The following is a 26,851-nucleotide window of genomic DNA, read 5'->3' on the forward strand; positions in this document are numbered from 1 at the left end:
GCAAGCCGGCACTTGCCTGGCTGACATCTCCTTTTGTGTGAATAAACATATACCCCCCCCCCCAAAAAAAATGCAGCGATTTTTTCTTGTTACACCGAATTATGATTGACCCATTTTCTATTAGGAGGGGGGGGGGGGTCCCTATCCTCGCGTGGGAGGAACAGCCCGAGACACGTGGCCGTCACGAAGTGGCACATATGGAAGAACTTGGCACGTACAAACTTTTCCGTCTCGGCCGTTCCAATTACGGTCCGCCGTTCCACGTGTTTCGTCTTCTCACTTTCGAAATTACCTAATTATTCGGTCCATAATGAATGCGGCGAAAACAAGTGCGGTCGTATATTCTCAGACTGCCCGCGGCCGTTGTGCACACTCCTGGGGGAATCGTCACGCTCCAGGGACGCACACGTCGTATTTAGAGCAAAACACTTGGAGTGCGTTCCACTCTTTTGTTCATTCCTAATTAGCCGAAGTGGCTGGGAGTCACCTTAATTGGAACGAACGAAATCAGTGCGTTGGTGGGCCCTGAAAAGGTACTGATGAAATTACTGGAAGGATCGGTGAGTGATCGGGCTATGCGCCTGTGGCTAGGCCTTCATATATGTATCGACACCGGGCCTGGAAGCTTCACGGTATACTCGCATAGAAAACTCGTGCCGAACTTAGTTTACCTACTTACCGCAATGGCGCTCGCTACGTGGTCCGGAATGATGGCGATGTCGTTGAATGGCAGTAAGTGTAAAAGGTGATATAATATGCCTAAAAGTAATAAAGTAGCTGTTTATAGAGGAACTCAGTTCAAGCAATAATTGGAACTACGCTCTTAGAAATGGCCTTCACCGCATAGCACGCTCCTAGCCAACCATCATTTATTTATTCATTATTTATTAATAATACCTCAAGGGCCCTTGCGGGCATTACATGAGGGTGCATAGTTGGCATACAGAAAAAATGAAGTGATGCACAGCAAACATCAGGAGAACATAAATGTACGTAGATGATTTCGAAATGTATCTGTATTATCGATGATGGCCAAGGCTTTGGGAAGGTCATTCCAATCTTTGCCGAATCAATCGAATGATATCGTTCATCAATCACCTCGAATGATATCGTTATCTGCCCTGATTTGTTGAAAACTGGAGGCGAACGCCTGTTTTGTGAAACTTATGCTGTTCATAATTGTCGCAAATAAGGCGTTCGCCTCCCGTTTTGAAGAAATCAGGCCAGATAACGATATCATTCGAGATGATGGTTGTCTGAGAGCGTGCTATGCGGTGAAGTTCATTTTTAAGAGTGTACCTGAGGAAGCGTGGACCTCCACGCGAAAGCTTGTACAAATTAAACTTAAACAAAAATCTTCACTGTCGGTTTCTGTATTTTGTTTATGTGATCTACAGGACTTGACTCCCCTCTTCGTATACGCTAGTGTAGCGTAATGTTTATATGTGCATACGCAACTTTTCAGCACAGCGTCGCAGATGATCGGCCTATAGGCTGCTCCATTGCCTTCCGGGCGTCAGATGATTAACGTTACGTCCCATACATTCTGGATCAAACATAAACAAGCCCCCACCACAACTTCCGGTGCCACGAAGACTTCCGGTCCTTCAGGGACCAAGGACGGTCGGAACCAGCCGCCATGCAGAATTATATCTTTCGCTTTTCCCGATTAGTTGAAAATGGGAGGCGTACGCATCTTTGTGGCATCTTGAGTTGCCACGAAAAGGCGTATACGACCCTCTCTCTCCTCAAATCTGAAGCGATAACTGTATCAATCGGCACAGTGGTCGGCGCAGAGCGTGTTTGCTGTGAAACCGGATGTATACGTCGTTTTGGCACCAAACCGGAAGCGGTGAAAACGGCGTGTATACCTTCATAATAAAATTAACAATTAACGAACCAGTGAACATGGGATTCTTGTGTCAAATTATTTTCCTTTTGTGGGGCAAACATAAGAAAATACGTTGCTGTCTTCAAAGACACGCGTTGCACTGGTGGTCTTCGTCTGCATCACGTATCATGGACGTATTGAACTTCTAGTGCTTGCGTTTCTTACGAATTTCCCAAGCCTATTTATCTCCTCCCAATTTGATCCACATCCACTAAGATTTAAAGTTACTTTCAGCTCACAATACAAAACTCACCTGTCCCGCGGCAGAGAGAAGTGCCTTTGAGACTTCCCCGTGGATGATCTATCAGAATTTTGTTGCGGAATCTTTCATTCTTAGAAGAGAAGGGGGCGAGAACACGGAATCGACATTATCAAACTGGTTCGGTGGGAGCCCCTCTGATCGTTGGGAAAAAGATTTCCCTCCAGATAGAAATATTGTCTTAAAGTATCGTCAAGAAAGAGGCAATAAATCGGTTCATTCCGGAGATCTCCCAATCTCTTCCGAGAGCAAAAAAAAAAAAAAAAAAAAAAAAAAGAGGTCTCTGAAGCCCAATAACTAAGAAATGCGGCTCAAAACGAATATCTTTATGTGCCTACGAAGAAATGAGGCTTTTAGAGCAATCACAAACCGATGAGGTCGTGGTTATAGAAGCACCAGTGATGGAAGTAAACCAGTATAGATCGTGGAATGGTAAAAGGTGTAAGGATGAAAAAAAAAAATGAAAAAAAAAACACACTGGTTTCGTGATCCACGATTAAGAACGTTATCTGGATGCAGCACGTGCCTCGCCAAATTGATTCGCGCTATCGTTGGATGACATTCAACATATACTTCGAGACGGCTGACTACTGACGCCTATTATACCCTATCCACGCGACAAACTTAATGCATTAAACGGAATGGCAGTAACTTCACCTGCTAACCGACCATCATCTCTAATGACATCGTTCTCTCCCCTGATTTGTTGAAAACAGGAGGCGTACACATTTTCTGTTACGATTATGTCCTGCATAATTGTCGCAAAAAAGGCGTACGCCTCCTGTTTTCAACAAATCAGGGGAGAGAACGATGTCATTCGAGTTGATGGTTGCTTACACTCTCAAAAATGAGCTTCACCGCATAGCACGCAGAGCGTGCTATGCGGTGAAGTTCAGTTTTTAAGAGTGTAGGAGGTGAAGTTATTGCCATTCCGTTTAATGCATTAAGTTCGACATATAGGGTGTAAGGCACCATGGGGTGATCATTATGCAGTATTGGACGGTGACTGAGTTACAAGGAACACGTAACCACGGCTAGTTTAGATAGATAGACCACATTATGTAAAAGTAACTGTAAAATGTAACCGTGATTAAGCTACTAGGGCGGTCCCATATTTTTGCCACGTGTTTCCGTGCTCTGAGCGACTTTCTCATCGTGAAGAACACACTCGCATTCCTTCCGGTGCATCTGTCTAGAGTCTCTTTTGTGGGAGACGGGATGTGTTTGAACTGAAGTCGAAACTTACTGATGATAATTTAGAAAAGCAACCAACTGCTGAATTGTAACCTGCAAGTGATGTAATTGCTGTTGGACAGCACAAAACGCTAACATGAGCATGTACTTTTTTTTTTAAATTGCGCTTACTCCTACCTAAAATGTCATTGTAAAGTGCTTAAGTTGCTTTATCTTGTTAACACTAGCCGTAATTAGTTACATTTCGAAAGTAAAGTAAATAACCGCGTTGCTATGTCTACAAGCTAACCGAAGCTGTTACTTAGTTACTGTCGTAAAGTAATTCACCCGTGACAGCGACTATGTCACCACCTAACACTGTCGAAAGAAAATGCTTATCTTCGAAGTTCGACGGAAGGGGTCATCAGGGGCAACAATCCCGGTGCCACGCGAAAAAGATGAAGATGACTTACGTTCGCAACTTATTGCAAGAAACGTGACGCATACAGAGACATACGTGTACATGGGGTGATTATGTGATGGACACCACGTGACGAGGCTGCACGTGAAATAATCGCGATTTTCCTCGTAGTAGCTGCTGCATTCCCGGAAAGTTCTGACGCCGTGTTGGGAACAACACGGTAAAACCCGCTCAGAGTCGCCTGCTCGATTTTGCTGTGCGTGTTTGTTGGCGCAAAGCGTTTAGAACTCCTCGTTAACAGGCACAATCACGCGAGACAGCTCTGCGGCGGTGCTGACACTCGCGTGTTGAAAACAATGAATGCTAGAGGAAACCCCAAAGTCCGCCGGGAGTGCAGTGCGATATCTTGTGACGTGCGAGTGGGTGCGAGCCGGCCCAGATCACGGAACGGCGGGTTCGCGGACCTGGGTGTGGCTGCGTCTTGGGGATCGCTTAGCGCAAACGCGATTCGTATCGCGTCCCGTCCTTTCGCTGGAAAACGCCTTTTGTGCCAACAGCTTCGGGCTGAATTTTGTGGGAGACGCCAAGTCGAGCGAGATAAGCTCGAGTGAGGAAGGTCAAAAGGCGGAGAAGTATAGTGGGTGATCTTACCGGGTAACTCGTCTCGTAAAAGAAAGAGTTAGCAGATCAAAGGAAATAAAAAGCGCGGAAGTCTGTGACGACCAAAATCTTCGTATGTATTTTTCACCGTGCTGTGTCGGTCGTGAAAGACAGAGCCATGCGTGAAATTATGTGGGGTTTGCGCGCCCACTGGTAATTTTTCGATCATTCCGATCTAATCCGCGCAGCCCTCTGGTGGTTCCATTTGGAAGGAATTACCGCTACCCGAATGGTCATTGGTGGATCTAAGCAGAAAGCGGAGGGGAGGCACACTGATTGGTTGCTTCTCATGCGTACACTGCGTCTGCGCAGTGAAAGCACGCTTTACAGGAGACACCACGGACGGATGGACGGACACACGCTATCTGATATGACTCCCTACACACTGAAAATAGAATTTCACCACATAGCACGGTGAAGGCCAACCATTGCACAGAATGATACCCTTATCACTCCCGATTTGTGGAAAGCGCTGGGCGTACACCTCTTTTGGAACTGCATAAGTGTTCCAAAAAGACGTACGCCTCCCGCTCTTAACAAATCAGGGGGCAGAACGATGTCATTCGCGGATGGTGATTGGCTAAGAGCGTGCTATGTGGTGAAGTGTTGTTTTTAGAGTGTACTTGTAGAATCCCTGCGTTAAAACACGTTGCCTGAGTGATGATGGCAGGATAATAGCGATAGAAAAACTCATGCGCTATTTTGAATTGTACTATTTAGCTTGTGGGTTTTTCACACAGCCGGTAGAAGCACCAGAAGAAACTCGATGGTATTTCGAACGACAGTTTATGAGTGGTGTTATATGTCGAGCTTGCAGGTGTTTCTACTGGTAACGGCGGGATAATTTTCTTTGGCCCAGCACTGCAAACGTGCACGGGTCAGACGGACGGCTGTCCAGCTTTTGGTTTCGGAGATTACTTGCGTGTTTCAGGTAGTTGGTTGCATCTCTTTTCTTGAATTCGATGAGTTATTGCAAAACGGCGCCGTGACGGTAAATGTTTCAATGATATCCCGGCTCACTTTGTGGAGGAAATAAAATCTTGTCACATGGGCCATATCACGTGACCACGTCACGTGTAGAATCAGGAACAGCAACAAGCTTCACAGACACGCACTAGAAGGAACAAACAAAACGCATGACGACTGCTGCACATCACGTGGTCATAGTGTGTCTCGTGGTCCTATAAACCAACGGACGGACCTACGCAGTGGTTGGGCCTATAAAACAATCGTCATAAAAAGAAGAAGAGAAAGAAGGTGATGTCGACTTGAGGTGCCCATACACTCTTAAAAATGAACTTCACCACACAGCACGCTCCTAGCCAACCATCATCCCGAGTGCAATCGTTCTTTCTCCTGATATGTTAAAAACAGCGGGCGTACGCCATTTCTGTGGCATTATGCAGTTCATAATTGCCACAAAAATGGCGTACGCCCCCGTTTTCATGAAATCAAGGGAGAAATCGTTGTCATTCGGGATGATGGTTGGCTAGGATCGTGCTGTGTGGTGAAGCTCTGTTTTTAGAGTGTGCGGTACTGGTTGTACAACAGAGAAAGTTTAAATGCACGCATCCCCAAACATACGGGGTGCACTCTTAGAAATGAACTTCACCGCATAGCACGCTCCTAGCCAACCACCATCTCGAATGGTAACGTTATCTGTCCTGATTTGTTGTAAACGGGAGGCGTACGCCTTTTCTGGGACAGTTATGAACAGCATAAGTGTCGCAAAAATGGCGTACGCCTCCCGTTTTCAACAAATCAGGGCTGATAACGTATCATTCGAGATTATGGTTGGCTAGGAGCGTGCCATGCGGTGAAGTTCATTTTTAAGGGTGTAGCCAAGCATCATCTCGAATGATATCGTTATCTGGCCTGATTAGCTGAAAACGGGCGGCGTACGTCATTTTTGTGACAATTATGAACAGCATAAGTGCCACAAAGAGGCGTACGCCTCCCGTTTTCAACAAATCAGGGCAGATAACGATATCACTCGAGATGATGCTTGGCTACGAGCGTGCTAAGCGATGAATTCATTTTTAAGAGTGTAGTGTTACAATATGCGGGCATCGAAGCAACGTGAGGGGAAATCATAGATTTGAAGCAAAAGTGAAACGTTAAAAAAAATTGCCTTAAATACGTCACGCGGAAGTATTAGTCGGTGCAAAAGCTGAAAATTGATGACCATCTCTGCATCCTCCTCGTGTATTGTTCCTGGGCAGTAGTCTTTTTTTTCTCTCTCCCTCTCTCTCATGGGATGAATAATTGTCTTTTGAGTACCTCCGGCTAATCCTCGTAAATCATTCAATTTGAGGCGTGGCTGTTTTGTATGAATAGAGCAAAATCATAATTCTTTCGTGTCGTTTCGCAGACAGCGCCGTGGGTGCTCCGACTTCACTGGATTCTCTGTGCAGCAGCATTCCAGAAGAACGCCCCTGCACCGCTCCGCCACCGCTACTCCACCCGGAAAAGGTGACTACCCTTCTCTTTCAAACCTTTTCCCACACGCGCCTCAGCGGCATCGACATAACCAGCAACGTTTTCAATCGTACGGAAAGATCGCAGCAAAATCAGGATCACTACATGCTTCGTCACTGATGCTCTTAGGATATTTCTTTGTTATGCGAAATACCGAAACGCCAGACCTTCTCGAAAATGTAATTAATAAATTCGGCACGAATTGATGCTGATATTTTCGAGTAGTTTAGAGTGAGAGTGTTTGGAGTTTCGATATTTTTGCTCCACGGTATTAATTTAAGAAAAAGGAAAGAGGTCCTTCACATATTTTTCAGCGCATGCGTGCTGCGAGCAGAGAAGAGTAACAGACGTATTTTCGTTACCGTTTCGATTTTTTTCTTGCTCCCATATTCTCGTGTCGTCTTTTTTTTTCTGATACCAGCCTGCCAGTTTCTATTCCATTACGCAAGGCATAACTCATTGCGTGTTTGTTGGACGGACTTCCGGTAGCGCACGATGCTAAACCTATAAAAAACGCGAGAAAACTAACCTCACTCTCAGAAAATAAATCTAGCGACGAAAACTTACGTTTCTATGCATTACAATAGACTATACCGACGTGGACATGGCAGTGTCAGGAGACTTCTATGCAGGTACCGCTTGAGGCACTACCGGTGAGCATTCATACGGGACATCATCTCGGTTTCTGCACCGATAGCGCCTCTAGCGGTGCGTACCTGCACACAACTCTCCCGAGACCGCTATGTTGCCCTATTCTAATGCGCGGAAGCCGATGTTTGCGTCCCTCGGTATATTTTATAACGCTGAATAAAGCTTCCACGACATTTCTGTAGTTTTCGCACGCATAAATTCGCCGTCGTGCTCCACCCGGAAGTTCGTCAGGTAACTAGGCAACGAGTTACGTGTGTAAACGCCACTTAGGTTTATCTGCACCCACCCTGTACATGAAAGTGAACAGCAACTTTCCTGCGAAGTATGCATACACAAACACATTTTGTACCCTGTCCTCGTAGAAGGCCTCTATCTATACTAGCGCACAAGCAAGGCTGCCTACTCTACTCCACTGTGCTTCTTCTTTCTGTCTGACTTGGTAATTCACTCCCGTATCTCGATATTCTCCCCTGCTGCCCACGCTCTCTGGGCGCGTCGATCTTTATGCAAAGCGGCCTCTCTCTACCAGACGCCTCACCAAGAAACAAGGTTTGAATGGACGCGGATTGAGTAGCCTGACCTTCTGGACCCCGACTCGGATACGATGGGCCCATTTCAGTCGTATTACTTGAGGCGTATTCTTTTGTTGTAAAATAGTACGAGGAATTCTAAAATTCGTGACACGGCGATAAGAAGTAGGGGGCATATACCGTGTTTGCACACTAACGAAGCGACATTCTCACGGAATATATTCTAGTGCACTCAAAAAACAAGCTGAAGCTTTCTAAGTTTAATACATATACAAGCTTTCGCGTGGTGGACCACGCTTCATAAGGTATTCGAGAAGTAGTCAGCTCATAAAAGTATATATGGAGCGTACAATATGCCCCGTGGGCACAGATCGGAAAAGGGGAATACACACTGAAAAGAATACAATACAGAGAACGCAACTGAATAGCACAAATGCAGGTTGAGTAAATCAGTTGCGTTCTCTGTACTGTATTCTTTTCAGTGTGTAACCCTCTTTTCCAGACTGTGCCCACGGGGCACATCATAAATTCTATACATACTTCTATGAGCCGACTACCTCTCGTGTACCTGATGAAGCGTGGTCCACTCGACCTCCGTGTCACGCACAGAGAAATATCTTCAAAGTAACTTGGAAAATGCGTAGAAGGTATTGAAAAAAATATTTAAGTTAGATTACTAAGCACTGACATTTGAAAGAGTTTCCAAGATCCCAAGTTACGCGCAGAAGCTCTTGTGCATACTGCCGTTTAATCAGTATGGAACAGTGTTGAAGCCCACATGACTACCTTTCCTTTCTATTTTTCTTAATAAATGTATCCCCCCCCCCCCCCACACACACACACACGACTCGTGCCCGTTCGTCCGCGCTGGTCGGCGCCACTCGCGGCTGAATGTGACGTTTCGGAACGCACGTGTCATCGTACTGTTTATCGCGGTATTCGGAAAGCCGCTCCAACGGAGCAAGTAAAGGGCCGTGGTTAGGCTATAGCCTACACTGTACCGTACTTTTTATGGCGGAGCATTTCTAGAGGAGTATTTGCTGCGAGGGACCTGCAGACGCACCGTCGTCCTCAATAACGTTACGTATAGAAGGTTTCTGATGTATGACATAAGCACGTGCTGCGGCATATATAGGAGGGCGGCTCCCCCGTAAACTCCACAGCCGGCCTTCGTCTGTGCAATTCTGTGGACGAAAACCTCTCATATGAAGGGTGGGGCCGTAACACCTGCGCCTATTCTCCGCCTGTAAAGGATTTATACCATAAGCGATCTTCAAAATTGCCAGCTGTGGAGGTATGGTACGGCAGGACTAATATCGGGGCCCTCAGTTATAATTGCTTCTCTGTCGGTCGCGAGCTTAAAGCCTGTCACCGTGCGCGGAAGAAGACTTTTCTTCTCGAGTAACCTTTGGGGTTGGTTTGCCACTAGCCGTTCCGGGATTTTGAAGATGCATTGCACTAGGCTCAAGGCCCCTTTTCATTTCCCAGGGTGGTTTCCATAGGCGGTTCAATTTCCCAGGCATGGCTTCAATACCATAAAAAAAAATATCGGTACAAATCTGAAAATGTCCTGAGCAGAAAATCGTCGTACACTATGTTACTCACGCTTGCAACGTCCAAGTCACCATAAGCGTACAAGAACTATGCTTCTTCTATTTACTGTATACTACTTACTTATATGATCCAGTTTGATAGTTCATTTTAGTTTAAGTTCTTGAGTTAATTTTAGTTTACTTCATTAAGGTTATTTCATAAAGTTATTTACATGATATGGTGGAGAATTGCAATAATTCGGGTCCTGCGGTACCCGAATCATTACCGTAAATTATTGTCGTTTCCGTTGCTGTTTCAGGTATTCTAACTGTGCGATATCCGTTTCTGTTTCTGTTACCGTTACCTGCTATATTTCCGGTATAATACCGTTTCCGTTTCTGTTACCGTTTCTGTTACTTTTCTCTGGTCAGAGGACGAAAACGGTGAATACGTAATTGCTGTCGAGGAGACTCGAAGCCGTAATCGATCCTCAATTTACATTTTTTGTTGTTGTTGTTGTTGTTGGAGTGTATACGGGAGTGTGGATTTAACCAAGACACGTAGAAAATGAACGTTCCATCACCATCAACGCTCTGTGAACTACCTTGACTACCGGTATATAAACGTACGGGGATGTACGTGTTGGCCCCTGTCAACATTGTCTTCCACGAGCAACCATAGGGCTCGCGTTGCTGTCAAATTAAAGAGCACCGTTTGATTTCCTGCTAAGTGTTTTCCTGTCGGCCGAGCACGCTCCCTTGCGGAAGTACGCCACGCACTGGACACGGTTGCCGTCTTGCGTGGTGATGATCGGCTCAAAAAGGGGGTCATCACACAGATCTTCGATGAAGAAGAAAAAAAAGAACATCACGTGGAAACAAAAGAAATTTTTCATCCCGACATCAGTGCCCGCATTCGAGTGCAAGTAAGGGTATAACCTTAAACGAGGTCCGAGGATCTGGCAAAGCAAGGATATATAGGAGAGTGAGCTTGACGTCTGAAGACGAGGATATTTGGAACGGAAAGAGTTCCTTACGGAGAGCCGTGTATTGTTCGAAATATTGGTGGAATCCACAACGAATGTATACATGTGGTGAAGACGAGTGAGGAATTCTCATTAGTCGTGTGGCTCACCTCCCCAATTTTTTTCCCTTTTATTCTTCACCATCACCATCACGAGTGAGGAAGTTTGCGACCTGTTTTATAGCTCACTACCCCAAGAGCACGTTGCACTTTTAAAATACAGGTGGTGCACTCTTAGAAATGAACTTCACCGCATAGCACGCTCCTAGCCAACCATCATTTCGAATGATATCGTTATCTGCCCTGATTTGTTAAAAACGGGAGGTGTACGCCCTTTTTGTGACAATTATGAACGGCATAAGTGTCACAAAAAGGCGTACACCTCCTGTTTTCAACAAATCAGATAACGATATCATTCGAGATTATGGTTGGCTAGGAGCGTGCTATGCGGTGAAGTTCATTTCAGACGTATGTCGGCACAGTTCCCTTAGAAGTCGGCCCAGGACGCACAATTTCCCCGGCGACAGTCGTGACGTTGCCCACCTCTGTGAGGCCGACAACGGCAAACCCTCTGGCCATCATCACCACCACCATCATTTCTAAGAATGTGGCGGCGGCTTTTCCGATGGAATAGCTCGTGAATATCACTGTGAATTATCATGAATTTGAGTGAATTCGGCACGCTCTTCATATTGGTGGGGTAAAAAAGTGACCTTTACTTTTCAAATTTACGAATTCATTTCGCAAATATTTACATAATTAAACTTGGAGTATATGACATTCACATTAGGAGGTAGCAAAAACCTAATAAGAACAAATGCTGTTGACCGCATGATTCTAGGTGGCGTAGTTTTTTTATTATAATTCAATGACACGTTTTCTGGGACACCCTGTATGACAGTTGCCACAAAAAGGCGTATGTCTCCGTTCTCTCTTCGAATCGTAAGGGACCATTGCCACGAATGATACGATTATCGCTGCTATTTCGAAGAGAGAGGGAGAGTACGCCTTTTTTGTGTCAGTTGTCCAAGTTCACGAGGTTGCCACAAACATGCGTATACGCCCCTTTCTCTCTTCGAATCACAAGCGATAACCCTATCGTTCGTGGCAATGGTTGGCGCACGTGGTATGCGGTGAAGTTCTGTTTTTAGAGTGCACCGTTATCAGTGATAACGGTACACTCTTAAAAATGAACTTCACGGCATACCACGCTCCTAGCCAACCATAACCCCGAATGATATAGTTATCTGCCCTGATTTGTTCATAACTGGAGGCGTTCGTCTTTTTTGTGACACTTATGAACAGCATAAGTGTCACGAGAAAGGCGTACGCCTCCCGTTTTCATCAAATGGCAGATAACGATATCATTCGAGGTTATGGTTGGCTAGGAGCGTGCTATGCGGTGAAGTTCATTTTTTAGAGTGTAGTGTGATATCGCTTCTGACGCCTTCTTGTGACACTTATGCAGTTATGCTAACTGTCCTGAAAAGCCGATACTCCCCTCGCTAGCGACGCTGGATATCCGTTTCTTTAATATATTTTAACCGTTTTGTGCTCTCGGCCCAAACACTACAGGCAGCGAGTCTGACGCCCTTTCTTCAAAGTATCGAGGCGAACAATGTACATATATTGACTCTTTGAGGTCTTGGGCTCATGTTTGTTTTTCTGTTTTCAAATACAGTACAATACCGTACAAAGACAAGAAATGAACAACAAACACACAAAATTGAGCTTTATTATACAATAACAAATATCGTCTCCTCGCTGACAATCCCGGCAGGAGTGACGCGTATGCGATCTCCCTCTTCGTCAGCCGTTTGTTTTGCCTTTGCAATCTGGGTCACACAGCGAACGCACACAGCCTCGCTGCAAAGGTGGGAGTCGGCAATAGCACTGTGATCGGAACACATGATTGTTTTGTCTGGCGGCCTTTTCTGATGGCCGCTGCTATCGCTCTCTCTAAGAGTGTAGATATATAGGAATAGGCGTACGAGGAAGGGTAACTGTGGAGGGGCACTTAACACCTTCAAAGGTGTGAACGGTCACGATTTACTTTTTCGAGTAGGCGTAGCTCAATATGGACAGGGCAAAACGTAGTGGATTCCGTTCTTGTTGAACTTTTCCTTCTTTGGTTGACAATCCGCGATAGTCTATATGCGTCTATATAGTTCGGTAACTGGGAGGGGTGATGTCTTGCTACTTTTACCTTTTCATCTTTTCATTTTTCTTTCTCCTTTCATTCATTTCATTTCCTTTGTGGGAGTAGCAGAATTCGTCAGGCGACGAATTCAATACCTTCCGGGTTTTTTTCTCTATAATCAAACTGAAACTCAACTCTATATGCGTCCCGTTTATATGGTTCTCATTCAATGCATACTCTCTTACTGTACTCATTTCTTTCCCTTCCTAATCTATGCCTATCTATCTATTCGCTTAGAATAGCCCTCCTAAATGGTCAGGCGGTCTGTTGTTAACGGCCTGAAACGTTGTACACTTTTTCATGGAATATTGTGGGCCGACTTCATGGGGAAGTGTGCCTATGAACTCGGCCCGGGACACTCTACTAATCCCCCCCCCCCTGTTCCTCAATCTCTAAAAACAGAACTTCATCGCATAACACGCTCCCAGTCAACCACACTCTTAGAACAGCTGGTAGTGGTGGTGTTGACGAGACTGGCTTGCCGTCTCTTAAAACATAACTTCACCACATAGCACGGTGAAGGCAAACCATTGAACAGAATGATCTATCGGGTTATCACTCATCATTTGTGGAAAGCGTGGGGCGTACGCGTTTTTGTGACAACGTTGAGCTGTTTCAGCACTACCCTCTTAGAAATGAACTTCACCGCATGGCACGCGCCTAGCCAACCATCATCTCCAATGATATCGTTATCTGCCCTGATTTGTTGAAAACGAGAGGCGTACACGCCTTTTTTGTGACACTTATGCTGTTCATAATTGTCACAGAAAAGGCGTACGCCTACCGTTTTGAATAAATCAGGGCAGGTAACGATATCATTCGAGATGATGGTTGGCTAGGAGTGTGCTATGCGGTGAAGTCCATTTTTAACACCTGCAGTGTGCTTCCGTCCCATCAGTACCGGTCATCCTGCCTCTACATCACTTTGAAGTCCTCAACTCCCCTTTCTCCCACTTTCTTTTCCTTTTTTTTTTTTGGCTATAGTCGTGACGATGCCCGCTTGAGTGCGGCCAACAACGGCAAGCTACTTCGACCCCCCCCCCCCATTTGAGGAGAGAGAGGGCCGTATACGCCTTTTTATGGCAATTCAAGTTGCCACAAAGAGGCGTACGCCTCCTATTTTCAACAAATCAGGAAAGTGAAAGATATCATTCTGCATGGCGGCTGGTTCCGACATCTTAAGTCGAGGAAGGACCGGATGTCTTCGTGGCACCGGAAGTTTTGACGGGGGCTTGTTTACGTTTACCCGGGAATGTCATGTATAAAAAAACACAATTTCAAAGGGGCACGTGCTACGGAAGACATCGTTTCAGGGACGGTGGAAACATTTAAAGTACTGTTTCAGATGGATGTTTTGCCAGCACCTTTCTGAACACTCTTATTACACCTTTTTGTCGGGCCCGCGTAATAAACAAAAAAGTGTGTTTATTTACAAAAACGACCTCTTTCACACTCTGAAATATGCAAAATAATTTACTGTTCATGGAGAGCGAGCGCAACTATGCAGTGTACACTCTTAAAACAGAATAGCAGGCTGAAGGCAAACAATTGCACAGCATGTTGCCCTTATCACTCCTGATTTGTGAAAAGCACGGTGCACACGCCTTTTTTTGACAGTGATGATCATAAATTCAAAACAGAACTTCACCGCATAGCACGCTCTCAGCCAATTATCATCCCAAATGACAACGATCCCTCCATTGGTTTGATGAAAACGGGGGGGGGGGGGCGTATGCCGTTTTTGTGGCAATTATGAAGCGCATAATACCACAAAAATGGCGTACGCCCCCGGTTTTCAACACATCAGGGGAAAGAGCGATGTCACTCGGGATGATGGCTTGCCTACACTCTTGAAACTAAACTTAACCGCATAGCACGCTCTTAGCCAACCGTCATCTCGAATGACATCGTTATCTGCCCTGATTTGTTCAAAACGGGAAGCATACGTCTTTTTGTGACACTTATGCTGTTCATAATTGTCACAGAAAAGGCGTACGCCACGCGTTTTGAACCAATCAGGGCAGATAACGATATCGTTCGCGATGATGGTTGGCTAGGAGCGTGCTATGTGGTGAAGTTCATTTTTAAGAGTGTCCGCGGTGTAGTTCCGCTTTATGACAAATGTCGGCACACTTTTCCTTGAAGTCGTCCCAGGACGCACTATCCCCCCTGCGTTAGTCGTGACGTTGCCCGTCTGAGCGTGGCCGGCTACGGCAAGCAGATGCACTACACTCTTTAAAATGAACTTCACCGCATAGCACACTCTTTAAAATGAACTTCACCGCATAGCACACTCCTAGCCAACCATCATCTCGAATGATATCGTTATCTGCCCTCATTTGTTGAAAACGACAGGCGTACGCCTTTTTTGTGGCATTTATGCTGTTCATAATTGTCACCAAAAAGGCGTACGCCTCCCGTTTGGAACAAATCAGTTCAGATAACGATATCATTTGAGATGATGGTTGGTTAGGAGCGTGCTATGCGGTGAAGTTCGTTTCTAAGAGTGTACTACACCCACCGCCACCTCCGTTTTAAGAGTGATAGTATACGTGCATTTCGCCATGCAAAGGTCGGGTTTCTTCGGTGCCGGCCAGTCTTCTCTGTGGGAGCGCTTTGTTACACATGCGGAAGAGAGTATAAAGCGGTTCTTATGCGCATACAGAGCAGAGGGCGTCTCTAATTGAAGCCCTTTTCACTTTCCGGAGTCGTCCGGCACTTTTCTACGTTGACGCAGTTGTGTCGGAGCGTTTTCTTCATTAGCAAACCAAATGCAAAACGGGAGTTCTGCTGGGAGGAACGAAAGTTTGGAGAGACAAAATAGGGTGTACGCGCAGAGGAATGTCGCTTCCTCGTCCAGGAGGGCTGTGTGCATGCATCCGGGTTCCTACGTTGTTGACTTTGCGTACGACGTACGATGGTCGAGTTTCATTGCGCTGTCCCATCTGCCTTTCAATTCCTGGTGATTGAGGGAAATCGGGTGCTTATATGCAGCGAACTTGATTGGCTTCCTGTTCATCGGCAAGTCTTATGCAGTCTTACGGGAGGGCTTCTCCGCATAACGCGACCCCAGCTAACCAGCATCCCGAATGACATCCTTCTTTGTCATGATTTGTTGAAAACGCGAGGCGTACGCCTTTTTGTGTCACTTACACACTCTATGTTAATTGTCACAAGTGGTGGTGGTGCTGCTGCTGAAAGGGCTCGCCGTTGTCGGCCTCACAGAGGTGGGCTACGTCACGACTAACGCTCCGGGAGGATGTGCGTCCTGGGCCGACTTCTAAGGGAACTGTGCCGACATACATCTGACAGCGCCGGAGAAAAACCCAGAACAAACCCTGACAGCACAGCCGGCATCTGGATTCGTACCCGAGTACCTCCCAGTCTCGATGTGACATGCATGGCCAGCACACACACACACACACACACACACACACACACACACACACACACACACACACACACACACACACACACACACACACACACACACACACACACACACACACACACACACACACACACACACACACACACACACACACACACACACACACACACACACACACACACACACACACACACACACACACACACACACACACACACACACACACACATAAATGGGATGATGATGTGGTGGGTCACTCACAGCCGTTATGGGTGTACACTGCCCCATTGCTCTTGTGGAAGGGATGAGAAAGGTGATGACGATGGAAAGGCGTCCCATTAGAGTTCATCCATTAGTCAAGTGCTGGAGAGGAACTCAGCAACAACTCCCAGGCCTTGCATCTGATGTGAGGGGTCCGAACATGGCCCTAGAATCTTGGCTAAGTCGAACTGGCGTTGATCGACGCCTTGCACAGCAGTTTCCATGAAGGCGCGCTCGCGATCGTACTGTCCGCAGACCAGGAGGACGTGATGGAGGTCACCGCGCACATCACACGTGGAACACAGGCTGGATGCGCCGACACCGAGAAGGTGTTTGTATGCCGGTGTAAAAGCCACATTAAGTCCCATGCGGTGGAAGATTGTGGTATAGCAACGTGGCATTCGGCGGGGGAGAGTAAGGGACAATGTTGGGTCAACGGAGTAAAGCAGAGAGTGGGTCGTGTTGTCATGTTGCCGTTGCGAGTGCATCTCGGGGCCTGTGAGGCTTGAGACGAGGTAACGGCGGTCCCCCGGAGACAAGACGGTGGGGACACACCGGGTGTACTGATGCGCGCCTGCGGTAGTTCGATCTGCGTCCTCGTTTCCACTGATGCCCACATGACCCGGGATCCACTGGAAGACGACAGAGTGGCCCTGTGCGCTTGCTTTCTTATATACTTGCAGAATTTCAATGACCACAGGGCTGAGGGTGCCGCGAAGTGCCATAGTTGCCACACACCGCAGCGCAAATCCGGAATCATTGAAAACGACCCAGGACCGAATGGGGCTGTCAGTAATTTTCCGCAGGACGAAAAGAATAGCATAAAGCTCAGCGCATGTTGACGATGTTTTATGTGAGAGATGATGGCCATCTGAAAGTGACTTGGAGGGAATGACAAAGGCGGAGGACGAACTTCCCCTCGTGGTTGAGCCGTCCGTCTGCTGTGGAAGTTGCATAACACGAGCTCATCATATCTAGAGTGAGCTGCTTCGTCACGCATGCTGCAACGTCGCCTTTCTTCCTTGTTAGCCAGGGCACCGACAGGGAGGTGCCGGACACCGAAAAAGTCTAAGGAGGAGCGCTGGGAGCTGTGGGAGTGACCACAAAGTCAGGTACACTAGTCTTCAGTTGAGAGACACATGGATGTACGCTGCAGTGCTTGCGTCTCCGGAGCTTCATAACTAGCGGGTGCCGCCAATGGTGAGCTATAGAAGGCGGAGGTACTGCCGACACGTCTCTCCGTAGCGAGGAACTTCAAGCGGGGCTTCCTTCGCCTCAGCAATGGCCAGCACAAAAATGCGTACGGCCCACGCTTTCCACGGATCAGTACACTCTTAGAAATAAGAGTGGAGCAGTTACACAGCATATGTTGTGCCTAAAAGGTTGCAAAGTTCTACCTGCTACCTCACTGACAAAACATAACTTCACCGCATAGCACGTTGTCCGCCAACCATTGCCACGATTGATAGGGTTATCGCTTCTCATTCGGTGAGGGAGGGGGGGGGGGCGTATGCCTTTTTGTAGCAATTTGGATATATGATAATTTATTTTATCACCCTTTTACACCTTTTATCAGACGCTATGTTGCTCTACACTCTTAAAAATGAACTTCCCCGCATAGCACGCTCTTAGCCACCCATAATCTCGAATGATATCGTTATCTGCCCTGATTTGTTGAAAACGGCAGGCGTACGCCTTTTCTGTGACACTTATGCTGTTCATAATTGTCACAGAAAAGGCGTACGCCTACCGTTTTCAACAAATCAGGGCAGGTAACGATATCATTCGAGATTATGGTTGGCTAGGAGCGTGCTATGCGGTGAAGTTCATTTTTAAGAGTGTAGGTGGTACCTATAGAAGTTACCACCTTTTCACTTCCTTTTTTTGGGAAAAATCTTCCCGGAAAAAGCACCGCAAGCGATGCTGCCCCGACGACCTTTTGATAGGCCGCGCGTTCAAAGACACGGTCCACCCGGGGGCAGACCGCGCTATCAAGGGGCCCTTCTCCGAAATATGAAGCCCTTTTTCCTTACATTGGATTGGATTGGATCGGAGAGTGTACTGGTAACGGCATCTTTGTGGGCAATGGTTGGCCTTCTGGGACAATTCTGTTTTGAGGGTGTACATTGCCATCACTGCATGCAGAACAAGGTTGCGGCACGTGCACTTTGACATGCTCATCATCTTCGTTATATACGACAACTACATGTATTTCGAATTCCTCCGGCGCGATTCTGTGCCTACTAACAAAACTGTCAATACTATCTCATTGCATTTGTCAAGACGACATGAACGGGGTACGCAGGCTACCGCAGGATCGACAAAGACAAAAAACATTGTTCACCTTCTTCTTAAAATACCCATCCGTCCGAAAGGAAGGAACATTTCCGAGGGAATGATAAGAAGTCGCGTCAGGCTTCGACGTCGTCCACGAGTCGTGGGAAGCCGTCCTCGCAGGAAATTAGATTTATCCTGGAAGCCTATTAGCTCCCGAGGGAAGACGTATACCTGTCTTCGCACCCTCGTATTTATTACTCACTTTTCTTGCTCGTTTCGTTTTCATTAGACAAATCCCGGCCTCCAATGAATTGCTCTCTTCGAAACGCCGGGCGTCATGCCGAGCTATATGTTTGTCGTCTGCTTTGTTCTGAGACAGCGAGAGGCGTAATTAATGCAGCCGACTGTCTGTGCGGCTCAAGTCACAAATGAGTTATACGGGCATTTGATACGGATATACAGGGTGGCGACCTAGAAAAGTGCACACGAGCCGGCATGCCACGCTCAGCGATTACTTAAAAGAGGGGGAGCATTTGTGTCTTCTACAATCTACATGCATGTTTTCACTGCGGAGTTCGTACATTTGGCATTATAACTTTCCACTACGATACTTAATCATTGAATTGATATTTGAATGTTTTTTCTTATTCTTTTTCTGTCCAACATGTACACAACACAATGTTCCGCCTACATTCAGCAATTACTGAGCGCGGCATGCCGGCACGGATAAAATTTTACTGGTAAGCTTCCCTGCATTTTTGAACGCGAGTTTCTGTACGAATAACTTATTCGTTGAGCAAGACAGGATTGCACGTGCCGGAACGGCATGCCTTATTCGGAATAAGGCATGCCGTTCCGGCACGTGCTATCCTGTCTTGCTCAACTTATAACATAAAATCAAATCAAATTTAGAAGTGTCTATATCAAATTGAACTCGATTGGCGTCAAGGACTTTCCTGTCCTGCACGCAATGGGAGGACGAACAACTCAATATAACGGGGCAATATCGAACAAATGTGAGGACAAATTGATAGTACGGTACCACGCTTCACAAAATGAAAGGCGCGCACATTCCAGTCTACGCGTATACCAGTACAGTATATACCTCAGTATACAGTACATGCCTCAGGCAGTCAGGCTGATGGCATGACGATGAGTTGCAACGCGACATTATAGGTCTAGGTCACCGAGAACGGGCCTTTGAACGCGATTATAAATCTGACTGAAGACCTTTAAATAGGGGCACCAGCGTTGAATATTTGTTCGATATATTCGCCTTGACTGACTGCGTAAGTGTTCAAATGAAACGCCTACATTTACCCATTTGGCAATCGCACGTATAGCAACAACAACAGCTATCATGCATGACGATGGTATTGGGATGAGGTGTTTCAATGCATGAATCCTAGGTATACCCTATGTACCTCAGTCCCACGTGAAGTGCATTGCTTCTACGAAAAATGTGTCAATTACACTCTTAAAAATGAACTTCACCACATAGCACGCTCCTAGCCAACCATCATCCCGAATGATAACGTTCTCGCCCCTGATTTCATGAAAATGGGAGGCGTACGCCTTTTTTTTTTTTGTAGCAATTACGCCGTACATAATGGGTCAAAGGAGGCCCCGCCTCCCGTTTTCAACAAATCAGGGGCGAGAACGTTGTCATTCGGGATGATGGTTGGCTAGGAGCGTGCTATGTGGTGAAGTTCATTTTACGTCGAGACTGGGAGGTACCCGGGTTCGAATCCCGGTGCCGGCTGTGCTGTCTGGGGTTTTTCCTGGGTTTTCCTCAGACGCTTTCAGACATATGTCGGCACAGTTCCCTTAGAAGTCGGCCCAGGACGCACATTCCCCCAGGGCGTGAGTCGTGACGTTGCCCACATACGTGAGGCCGACAACGGCAAGCCCTATCATCACCACCACCACCACCATCATTTTTATGAACTTCAAATGAACTTCACCGCATAGCACGCTCCTAGTCAACCATCATCCCGAATGACATCGTTATCTGCCCTGATTTCCTGAAAACGGGAGGCGTGAACCTTTTTTGTGACAATTATGAACAGCATAAGTGTCACAAAAAAGGCGTACGCCTCCCGTTTTCAACAAATCAGAGCAGATAACGATATCATTCGAGATGATGGTTGGCTAGGAGCCTGCTATGCGGTGAAGTTCATTTTTAAGAGTGTAGGCATGGTTATAAAAACAGGCGCATAGCACGCTGTGCGCCAACCATTGCAACGAATGATTAGATTATCGCTTCTGATTCAAATAGAGGGGAGTGGGGGTGGCGTATTTTGTATCAATTTGGACATATCATAACTGCCACAAAAAGGCGTACGCCCCCTCTCTCTTCGGATCAGAAGCGATAACCCTGTCATTAGTGGCAACAGTTGGCACATAGCGTGCTCTATACGGTGATGTTCTGTTTTTAGAGTGTATACAGAGTGTTTCAGTTAGATCCCCAGGCTAAATAATTCACAAACTGGTGCACCAATCGAAGAAGTTTCTTTTTACAAGTAATTCGATTTGCATATGGTTTCGGTTTACACATTTTTGTCGCGGCTGGTAGCGGCGAAGTGCAAAAGGACGTAATTCATTGGGGGACATGAGAGTGGAAGAGCGTGCTTTTTCACTTCACCGCGACCAGCCGCGACAAAAATATGTAAACCGAAACCAATTAATTATTGCAACAAATGACCCGCTTTGGTGACAGATTTTTCTCTAAAAGGTGTCCACTGAAAATCCCAAAAGGTGGTAGTACCCATTTTAATGCCGACGGCGCCGTGCTTTAGAAGTTATGTTTTTTCACGAAACTGATTTGGATTTTTATTTCAAATAATGAACGCCTCCCACTCATTCACACGGTGCGCAGGTTGTAGGCGGTATCGGACAGATACTTGTAAAAAGAAAGTTCTTCGATTGGTGCACCGGTTCGCGAATTATTTAGCCTGGGGATTTAACTGAGACACCCGGTATATAGTTTGTTAGATTTAGAAAATACCGTTTGGTTTGTGGGAGAAGAAATAAGAAAATATTTTACAGCGCATTGACAAGCCTTTTCTTCTTCTTCTTTTTTTTTTTTTTCAATATGTTCTTTCGGGATGTGGAATATTTTTGGCATCGTTAAAAAGGGAACGCGAAATTTCTCACAGCAGAGTGACCCACAGCCTATATGTATGTATGTCAGAGACGTCGCCTCCGAAACATCGAGCGATAAAGGGGACAGTTTTGGATATGTTTCCCCAGCTATGCTCCCCACACTGTGCGTGGAATGTCAAGTACAGTCGGGTAAATAGGTAGCGGTCTGCGCAGGTGCGTGAGTACCTCTCCGGCAGCTGTTGCTTGCCCTCGCATTGTTTTCTACCGTGCGTGTCAGACGTTGGCTGCAGGCTGCCAGGAAACCGCAGCCAGAGCCCTCGTCTCCCCTCTGATTGCTTCGGTTCTATGCAAGTTCAAACGGATGTAGCTCTACTCGATATAGCTCCACGGTTCTGTGTGCTCAGTTTCCACAAGCTGTCTACATCACCTTTCAGGCGAATCAGTACTTTTGAAGCGTGTTTGCTTCGGTGCAGTTCCAATTCAGTGCCGTGAAGATCTCATATATTGCGTTGGAAAATCGTTTTGCAAAGTATACCGACGTACGATGCTAACGCCGTGTGTTTTGTGCCTTCACATTGCGGTCCCGCATGGCAGTGACATGCTGTGGACAAGGGACATATAAAATGGCAGCACTTGTGACAGGACTCGTTCATGGAAGCGATTCCAACTGCGCTGGTACCCAACAAGTTGTCTAGAGTGTCTTATTGTTTCATCGTGTGAGGTGATGTTGGAGCGGTGGCGTCGGTGTTGCAGTGAGGAGGTGTTGCCTTGCGGCGGCGTTGTTCACGTTTGTTGAGGAATATCGTTGGAAATAGTTTGTATTACCATGTCGACGTGGCACAAACGACAGTTTGGACGCCTGGTGTCATTGGTGGAGACTGGAAAGACTTTGCCGTCGAGGCAGACGAGTATGCTCTCTGCCTGGGTGGCTGACATCGTCAGGGAAGGCGGCGGCGCTGTCCTAGGGGTGAGGACGTAATTTACTATTGTGCTGTTTACTGTATATTACGATGGCCTCGTTGAAGTAATTTCTTCATTGATTTAATATGCGTCGTGCCTTTTTACACTTTATTATATGCACAAATATATGGTGATGACGACGATGATAGGAACAAGAATAATAATAATAATTCACCACTCTCGTGGATGGGAGTTGGGACAAAAAAGCCCAGAGGACTTCACAAAGGTCCCAACCCACCGGCAGCATCATAAACACATCAATAATACACATATTTACAAGCATATGTACAGGTCATAGGGTACAATCCAAAAAGAACAGACCAAAAGAACAAAGAAAGACAGTCCGCAATTATACAAGCAATATAGCCCCAGTATAGTGTCATTCAGACATGTTCAAATGAGTTCATTGTTAATCAAGATTGACATAGTAATGAAACAAATCCGCTTTCGGTAATAAGCATAGCTCGTTATTGCTATTAAGCAACTTAACTGTATTATATTGTAATGAAGATGAAGGCTCGACCTGGTAGGACGGACTACTCCAGTACCCAGCAGAGTTGATACTTTAGTGGCAGGAAATGCAACACCATTGCAGCTAAAAATAAAAATTACATCACGGAAAGAGCTTCACTAATTGCTGTGTTAGAACGAATATATACGCTAACATTTTTAAAAAGAGTCAACTGGGAACAGGTCTTATGTATTGTTAATTAACAGAAGAACTTCGAGTCTTTCAACACTAGGCACTGGACGCCGCCATCTTGATGTTTCCCTTGTGTTCGTGCAGCGTGCTCGCTGCGCCTGTGCCGTTGCTTCACTCGCTTTTTTCTTGCTTTCGATGTATTTCTTAGCGTTTATAATTCGCATTATCCTTTCCCTTCTTCTAAGCTCTCTTTGTATCTGCGTCATATGACGTAACTGATCCCAATTTCGAAATGTACATCCTAATCTGCCTAACAGTGTATAGCCGGGAACACCGGCGAAGATTAGAGTGCATGCACTCGAATCTCAATGTGGGGAAAGCTTCGAAGGATGTACATGAAAACGTTTCTCCTCGCCGTGTGGTACCGACCCAGAGTTACGCGGGGCTTCGAGTCGGTGCTGCTGGATGCGAAATGTTACGTTTCCGTCATGAAAATTCTGGAATGCTACGGAATAAATGAATGAACAAAGTAGGAGAATACAGGCTGGCTGGTGTACACGTGAGAAGGGCAATCTTTCCTTGCGTTTGGGTAGGCACGGGAGGACAGCACAGACTCAAAACCATCAGAAATGAACACTTGCTTCATTCCTGGTAATTGCTGTCCACTGAGCAGTCCATTTACGTTACCCTTCTCAGAAGAAGAAATGCGCTTGACGACACCATTCTTTTTCTTTTTCCCAAAAAATTTCTATTCGGAAAACAAATTAAGGGGTTTTTGTCGTTGGAGAGGTCCACGAGGTTTTGGGCGTAGAATTTACGTTGGTGACTTTTAACTTAGTATATTTACTTTATTAATTAGCAAAATTAACTAAATATACTAATTATAATTAAAATACATTAATTGAGTTAAATTAACCTATGCACCAAACCGTATCGCAAAATCGCTATACTTAAAGTTCCTGAAACGGGCGCTAAAGCACAAAAATTTATCCTCGCGGAATGAAATTTATAACGTGTATTCACAGGAGCGACATCCTCACGGAATATTCTAGTGGAAGAAAATCGAAAAGGAACTGCTCCGTTCCGTCCCGGGTTATGTAGAGCATTCACACGGTACCGGAATATTGGGAGTGGCGTACCGCGCACTTAGCAGACGACACATAGCAGATGACACTTAGGAGACGACACTTTGCAGATGACACCGTCAGCGTCTTTTCCTGTCGTCTGCTACGGAATAGCTTGTTGCTGTGTCGCAGGATATTCCCCACAGTTCGCAATGTCGGCGAAGACACGATGTTGAGCGCTCGCGGTCACGTGACAGCAGAAAGCTATGACGTTTTTGGCATCTTCCGCTGGAGTATTCTGGGGAATATCGCTCGTGCGACTACAGGGTAAGTGTCAGCCGTATAAACGATCGGAAAGGCGTAAATAAACAGGGAGGGAGAGAGAGAGATAGAGACAGAAGAGACGCGAAGAAAAAAAAAATCCTCAATTCAAAATTTGCAAATAAATCTCATCTCAACAGGAAGACTGCTCCGTTTTTCCTTGCTTTCTCCGAAAAGGTTCCTGTAGACAATTCCGCGTTCGAGGACGGGTCTTCTCTCCCTCTTTGACCTGCCTTGTGATTGATAAGGATGGATTAGAGTGTTGCGTGTCTTCTATTCGTATCACACGACTGGGAGGTGTGCGAACCTGCCGACAGGAAAATTGATGCTCATAACGCCGATATCGGAAGAGCCAACTCAATGCAGCTTTGTAGGGCACGTTTCACTTTTGCGAACAATGAGGTGCGTAGGTGAGCATATACTCTTTCGCACGCGTATAGGGGCGTGACGATATCCAACGTCTGGAAATCAATATATCATGCGCACCACTTAAACTTGATGCACGAAATTCCACTTCGTCCCACACTCACGTATGTGTTTGAAGATATGCGATGTAAATGTTTGATTACGTTTCACCTTAGTTTTTCCGCGTCTCTCGGAAGGTCTATACCACCTACGCGATCTTTTGCAGACAACTGTGTTCTTTATCAGCGAGTTTCGGGTGTACACGATGAAGGAGCACTACCAACAGGATATGCTAAATACATCATCTTGAAGCGGTGATGTGATAGAAAAGAGGGGGGGAAATGGGAGGGGGGATTTAAGTCACGACAAATTCAGACTGGCTGCCTCAGACCACTTAGCCGCAGTAAGTTGAAATAAATAAATAAAAGAGAGAAAACGCAGTAGTTGGGGGGGGGGGGGATATACTTTTATTAGAAGGAAAGGTCTGCCAGACCAAGGTCGGCATGCTATCAAAAAGAAAAAAAGAAAAAGGGACGAAAAACAAACAAACAACAAAGCAAACAAACACTCGAACTAGTGGAAACACTCGTCACTTGTCTTGAAGTGGTGTTCCTGATTGATTGATTGATCGATTATGAAAAACAAAGTGAAAATAAGTGGTGTTCTTGCAATACTGCACTGCTTTACACTTGCGGCTATTGAGTAGTGCATCTGTGCAAAGTGGTGTTCCTCTTTGCAGAGATGCAACTCGATTGCTGCAAGTGTAAAGTAGTCCAATATTCCAAGAAGCAAGATAAAATACAACTTTACGGTTGGTGGCGTAAACGGTGCAGTAATCGCGGAAGCAAACCGAACATTGTGTTATCCTAAGACAGCAACCTTCAATTTTCTTGGTTTCTTTGGTTTGTTTTCTTTTCTTGGTTGCTTGATCAGTTGCTTTGCGTCTTGAATAAATTTTCCCATATCCTTCATTTTTCCAGCTCCTCATATTCATCAGCGGGCCTGTGTCGGGTCGAAATTATAGAGTCTGCGATTTGGAGCGCTATCTATAATCACATTCCATCAGCAATCGTACATGCTTTTCTTGAACATATTGTAACCAGTACTATAATTAGTGGTTACTTCGTAACGAGCTATGCGTGTGTTTTTCTTCATCATAGACGCTGTATTGTTGCGGTTTTGATTTGTCGTGATACTTTCGGACCCTTGAGGCCTCAAATACAATACAAAAATAAATGATCAAACATTTCAACGGAATTTAGAGAGATATACCATCTCATCAACTTGCGCCCTCTCATAAATGCTGAGACGTAGGAAGGTTTTAGGTGTACTGTCTCGCCTCTGCCTTACTTACCCTGCCTCGATGCGATTAATGATGTCAGAGGACATATAACATCGGCCAACACTTCTCATTTGGAGCCCACTGTTTTTACACGCTAGGGCCAGCTGGTTGTCGCTATAAGAGAACGCTCTCCTTCATTATGAACACGTGACATTCCTAACGAAATCGACGCATCGATAAATTGAGTCTCGGTATAGTACCATATGCAGACTCTAACCTTGTAACGCGCAATATGAGTGTGTCTTTATATGGCGACATCATCG

The 26,851-nt window shown here is 45.9% G+C and overlaps 1 protein-coding gene across 3 annotated transcripts in view; it reads left to right on the forward strand.

The window, feature by feature from the left end:
- Positions 1–26,851, forward strand: part of LOC135371141 (pleckstrin homology domain-containing family G member 5-like) — a 250,282-nt gene that overhangs the window by 13,619 nt on the left and 209,812 nt on the right. For 2 of the 3 annotated variants that reach the window (XM_064605170.1, XM_064605169.1), the window contains exon 3: positions 6,776–6,876. In XM_064605170.1, coding sequence (XP_064461240.1) covers positions 6,776–6,876 — 101 coding nt within the window. Of the gene's footprint in view, positions 1–6,775; positions 6,877–22,077; positions 22,821–26,851 lie in introns of those variants that run through there. The other variant, XM_064605172.1, reaches the window with a different exon arrangement.

The sequence above is a fragment of the Ornithodoros turicata genome, chromosome 10 (assembly GCF_037126465.1).
Source record: "Ornithodoros turicata isolate Travis chromosome 10, ASM3712646v1, whole genome shotgun sequence".
NCBI lineage: Eukaryota > Metazoa > Arthropoda > Arachnida > Ixodida > Argasidae > Ornithodoros > Ornithodoros turicata.